Source organism: Herpailurus yagouaroundi, unplaced genomic scaffold, assembly GCF_014898765.1.
Source record: "Herpailurus yagouaroundi ecotype Mexico unplaced genomic scaffold, PumYag 160, whole genome shotgun sequence".
NCBI classification, from domain to species: Eukaryota; Metazoa; Chordata; class Mammalia; order Carnivora; family Felidae; genus Herpailurus; species Herpailurus yagouaroundi.
In genome coordinates this window covers 9565022-9571021 of record NW_024412401.1, presented here as the reverse complement: position 1 = coordinate 9571021, position 6000 = coordinate 9565022, and the positions used below count along the sequence as shown (strand labels likewise).

The 6000-nt window shown below is 37.7% G+C and overlaps 1 protein-coding gene across 3 annotated transcripts in view; it reads right to left on the bottom strand.

Annotated features, from left to right (window-relative positions):
- Positions 1-401: 401 nt before the first annotated feature.
- MTAP (methylthioadenosine phosphorylase) overlaps positions 402-6000 on the bottom strand; it is a 48737-nt gene continuing 43138 nt past the window's right edge. Inside the window, exons 7-8 of one of the 3 annotated variants that reach the window (XM_040481378.1) lie at positions 4474-4596; positions 402-1913 (exon numbers count right to left, since the gene is read on the bottom strand). In XM_040481378.1, coding sequence (XP_040337312.1) covers positions 1875-1913; positions 4474-4596 — 162 coding nt within the window. In that variant the 3' untranslated portion in view covers positions 402-1874. Of the gene's footprint in view, positions 1914-2949; positions 3058-3091; positions 3763-4473; positions 4597-6000 lie in introns of those variants that run through there. The other 2 variants (XM_040481379.1, XM_040481377.1) reach the window with 2 other exon arrangements.

Below are 6000 nucleotides of genomic sequence, written 5' to 3'. Positions count from 1 at the left end.
CTTTGCTCATGCTCTTTCTCAAAAATAAACATTTTAAAAAAATGGAAAAAAAAAAAAAAAGACTGACTGATGGGTAACAACAAAAAGACAGGAGTATATGCCAAATGAGAACTCTGAAAATGAGGTTGCTAGAAAAGGCTACTGAATCAAGAAAAGTACCTAAGTCATTGGGGGAAAACTGTGCTTTCTGAAGGCAGCAAGAAAAATGCCCACGTTTTTGCCTTGATATCCTCAGACTTCTAAGAATGAAGGAAAGGAAGGTATAGTATTACAGAGTAGTGAATCAGGGTTTACAGACCCAGACAACCCTGGGTTCAGATTCATTAGGCCATCTGTGCATCTCTAATGCGCAACCAGAGTTGAATCATTGTATTGGAGAATGCGAGAGTCATAATCACATGTAACCCAAACAGCTCCATGTTTTAATGCTGGGGGTAACTGGTTTATTTTATTGTTTATAATTAGCAGATTATCTTGAAGCCAATCTCCTAGACACAAACACATGGACTTTACAGACTCTTTAAACAGGATACATCACTAAAGGATCCAGTAACAGCCCACAGTGAAAAGTAATAATTCTGAGGAAAAAAAAAAAGATCTCCCTGTGACAGAACAAAACACATTCCTATAAAATTAACAAAAAGCAGTGTAAGAAGCAAGCTTCTATTTTATGAAAAAATCTAAACCACTAACTCATGTAAAATAATTCATCAACTCAAAAAGTAGAAACAAAGATCAAATATTAATTTTAAAAATACCTGACACACTATAATGTGTGTATATAGTCTCTTACATGGTTTAAGACTATGTGAGTATTAAACACCCAGTTTTTCTCAAGTTGTGGCAAGCCCAAATATCGTTCTGACTGTACAGTCACTCATGAAGATCGAACTCAAACAGAACTCTTCTTAGAATTACCATCTTAAATTTTGTATCATTACACCTGTAATTTTTTCAAGAACTGGGTCTTTTTTATTTTTAAGACAGCTTTACCATTTGATAATATTCACTGTAGAAAAATGTGAAGACACAGAAAAATATAAAGAAAATAAAAATTGTTTCCCTCCCCCAAATATGGTAACAAAAGATTATAATATATTCATTTCTAGTCTTTTTATACATCAATGCAGAATTTAAAGACAAAATTAGCAATGTAAAATGCTTATGCATATCCTTTTGTCATTTCATATTACAGAGCAGTCATTTCTTTAGGACATTAAATATGTGAAAACATGATCTTTACTTGGCTGCTTCACAATCTAATTAGAGCTAGGTCATAATTTACCTCCAACTGTTGAATATCCAGATTGTTTTGTATATTTGTTGTTATAACTAAAACTATATTAGATATCCTTCTTTATACATAATTCTTTGTATCTCTGATAATTTTATAAAGATAAAGTCCTAGGACTAGAGTAGCCAGCACAAAAGGTGTAAGTATTTTTAAAACTTTTTAAAACTGTAGGAATTTTACCAAACTGCCCTCCAGAAAGACTGTATGAATTTACAATTACACCAATAAATAGTCTAGGAATTCCAGTTCTTCTTCATATTTCCTTGGTAACATAGGAAGCTGGATGTTATCTCCTACCCTGTATTATTACAAACTTACTGGGGGAAGGGCAAATGGGGTCTTGTCTTTTTAAGAATTTTTCCACGTGTTTAACTGGTGATTTGCTTTCCTTCTGTTTTCTGAAGCAGTCCAAGCCTTCTAGAAGGCATTTCTGATATGTGCATGTCTTGTCATGTTCTTCCTTAGCAGGCAGGGGCATGAGAGCTGCATGTCTTTCCATGTTTTTTCCATTAACTAGGCAGAAATTTCCCAAATGACTGGAATTAGAAAGTCTTCTGGTCTTCTAGGCAGCCATGCTCTTTTAATGTCTTGGTAATAAAACAGAAAACTGGGCTGTATTCTAAAAGGAAGAAAGCAGGCATAGATTACAGTTAAACAAGCACTTGCTGTAGGTAGTGATTCTTAGGATCAGGATAATCACCTAGAGTACTTATTACAAACCAGATTTTAATTTTAATGTTTATTTTTGAGAGAGAGAGAGAGAGCACGAGAAGGGGAGGCCAAGAGAAGGAGACAGGGTCTGAAACAGGCTCCAGCTCTGAGCTATCAGCACAGGGCCCAACACAGGGCTTGAACTGACAGACCTCAGGACGGTGACCTGAGCCAAAGTCGGATGCTTAACCGACTGAGCCACCCAGGTGCCCCAAACCAGATTTTGATTTCAGAGAGTGAGGACTCATGGTGTACACTCCTCAGAAAATTCTCATGTTCACCAAAGCTTAAAAACAACCAACCAGAGGTGGGACTTGGGACATAGCTCATAACTCTTTGTTCCTCTGTCTCTCTCTCCTTTCCTGTAAAGTGTGTTTATTTCAAAGAAGGTTGTTCAGATTCTCTCAGATCTCTATTCCCTTTCACATTCACTAGGACACACTTTATGCACCAACCTCCAGCCTCGATTAATTTAACGCAATCTCTGTCATTCACCTTATCCCACTGGAAAAAATCCTTGAAATTTTAACATACTGGTATCTCCAAACATAATAGGATCTTCTTTATCACAGCGAGTCTTATATATCTTTATAAACCACAGCTGGACACACAACGGGTACTAAGTGTTTCTGAAATGCATGAGTGAATGTATGATACACATTTCAGTGTACAGAGGTCTGAACATGCTACCCCAGAAAACCCCAAAAGAATAAGCGGTTATTAGCAGGGTGTCCCTTAATGTGATAGAATGGAGGTCATGATTCTTAGTTTTGTCTAGAGCAGCAATTCTTCATTTTCTTCAGAATCTGATGATCAATTTCTTTCCTGAGAATCTGATGAAAGCTACACCTATTAACCCTCTTTAAAAATGCATATATACAGAAATACACTATTTTTACATACTTTTCAGAAGTTTCTCAGAAGGAAAGGAACACATGAATTTCTACCATTCAAGCATTTTTTACTTAAAAATGAGGCTGAAATAATTTATTGCTTGGGAAATTATCTTCAAATTCAAAAGACCATGGTCAAAATACGGTCAGTTGGAAAACCTAAAAAAAAAAAAAAAACCCATCATATTTTGCAGGTGACATTAGCCTCAGCAGCTGCAAAAGTATGAGTCATATTTCCCACAATCAATAGTGTGCTTGTTTAGACAAGCTAACGTTATGCTGCTCCTACTGCACCGCACTCAGGAAAATATAACGGTTTCTGGTTATAACACTCCCTATTCTTAGAAATTATTGTTTCCCTTTCCTTCTTAATTATAGGGTTGCCTGTATTCAATTATGATGGGGGAAAAGGGCTATCGTTTACTCACTTAAGAACATGTAGTATTTCCTAGGTATACAGGTTGAAACCAACACAGGTATTTCCTGTCCCTTATGGACTTGAAGTCTAGTGGGAAAACAGAATACAAATTCCAATATTCTTGACTTTGCCAGTCCTTAAGGCTAACAGACACCTTGTTATAGGGTGTGCTGCAGCCTGCTATATCAGTTTGCAAGAACCAGCTCTGTGTATCTATCAGTGGCTTTGTGTGGACAGCTTGAAGTCAGCTGTGCTGGAGCATTTATACCATGCAGTCAGCATCCACTCCAAATCATGGTTCCTCCAAGCCCAGCAGTTGTCCATCACTGACCACCACACGGTGTCTTCATCACACTGAAATCGTGGCTCTCATTCCAGGGCTCCTTGGTAGTAGCAGTTCAGGTAGGGAGGGCTTTTACCAACTTTTCAAATCCTCTCTCAACTACCTGTCATAAGATCCAAGAGTACAGGTGTGTTCTAGGCCTTAGAACATGCTAGTTACCTTCTCTGGATAGTAGGGGAATATAATATCCAATCCATTTGAGGCAATTCCTTATCCAATGGGGTTAATCATCAGAGTCACAAAATGTCCAAATAAAAATCATGAGTCTCTGAGTTTAGCAGTCTGTTTAAATTATATTCTGGGAATTACTACTAGAGTTGAAAAGCTACCAATCTACAACCCATCCCATGTTTATCATTAATCACTGTCTTAATTTGACACAACATCAGCCCTAGGTAGACATTCTTTGGCACCGTTTTGGTATTGCTATCTTAGTGTTTTGGCTTTAAATTTTGCATGGATCTGCCAAACAGCAAATAGCTTTGTCAACAATGTAAGCCATGTGCACAATAAGCACAATCAATCTTCTTTAAAGTATGACTTAGTGATACCTTGCAAAGCATGACAATGTTAAGAATCTGGCAGACTAGATAATAAAACTCTCACCACCTCGACTTTCAACAGTCTTGCATTATTAGCCAAAACATAAAACTACTCAATTTTAGTATGATAGTAAAGAGCATGAAAACTTGTAGAGAACTTCTAGACTAGTATAAAATACACGACGGGCTAAATCAAGGTGAAGTGAAAATAAGAGAAAAAGGCAGCTGAAGGTCTATGGAAGGGTCGCTTGAAGATGGCTAAGGATACTTACCTTCAGGTTCTGGAGGGTTTCTGACCATTCCATGGACCCTATCTGAGGTATGGTAGTGAGGAGTAAACTTTTGGCTTTATTGGCATTTTCTTTCAGGGTCTTTAAGACCCGGTCCACTGAAACCTAGAGAAACAACAGCACAGGGTGTTACTAGCAATTTATAATTCCACTGCTTTTCGCAGACCATTTTCCCGAGTTTCTACCTCATCTGTGAAGTCAGTTTACTCCAATTCCAATCCCCTGAGCACCAGCTCTGCATTTTTCAAGGCAGTCTTGCTTCCAGGGGGAAGGTCTTGGAGAAACCTAATGACATCTCTGAAAAGCACCACTGGTTCTCAATATAATGCCTGAGAAACCATCTCAGAAGTATGTGTTAGCATGGTCTAGAAAGATGTGGCTAATTCTCCTCACATCCACAGTAAAATGGATCCCAGTCTTAAAACCATTGCTACACTGGCTAACCAATCAGAAGATGAACATATTTCTCTTAAAAAAAATTTTTTTTTTTAATAGAACTACCCTATGATCCAGCAATTGCACTATCAGGTATTTATCCAAGGGATACATGCTGTTTCGAAGGGGCACATGCCCCCCAATGTTTATAACAGCACTATCAACAATAGCCAAAGTATGGAAAGAGCCCAAATGTCCATCGATGGATGAATGGATAAAGAAGATGTGGAATATATATACAATGGAGTATTTATTACTCGGCAATCAAAAAGAATGAAATCTTGCCATTTGCAACTATGTGGATGGAACTAGAGGGTATTATGTTAAAGTAGTCAGAGAAAGATAAATATCATAGAACTTCACTCATATGAGGACTTTAAGACACAGAACAGATGAACACAAGGGAAGCAAAAATAATATAAAAACAGGGAGGGGGATAAAACATAAGAGACTCTTGAATATGGAGAACAAACAGAGGGTTACTGGAGGGGTTATGGGAGGCCAAATGGGTAAGGGGTTTTAAGGAATCTACTCCTGAAATCACTGTTACACTATATGCTAACTAACTTGGATGTAAATTAAAAAAAAAATCTTTTTTAATGTTTATTCATTTTTTGAGAGAGAGCGAGCGCATGAATGGGGGAGGAGTAGAGAGCAAGGGAGACACAGAATCTGAAGTAGACTCCAGGCTGTCAGCAGAGGGCCTGACGCAGGCGCTCGAACCCACGAACTGCGAGATCATGACCTGAGCCTAAGTCTGACATTTAACAGACTGAGCCACCCAGATGCTCCAGCACATTTCCCTTTAGAGACGTCTTCAAGACGAATCAGTCTCATTATTTTTATAGCTCCCAATGAATTAATGGATAAGCTGCTAATATCACAGAAACAACAACAAAAAAAAATCCCAAACCAAACAAATAGTCCACTTTAATGAGCTTCCTGATGGGAAAACTAAACACTACATCTGACACCTGAACTGGATCGAAAAATCTTTAGAACCAGCTGTCAATTTACAGAAAATAATACAGTGGACAGAGAAATCTTTCAAACTATCCCAAGGAGATGATTTCA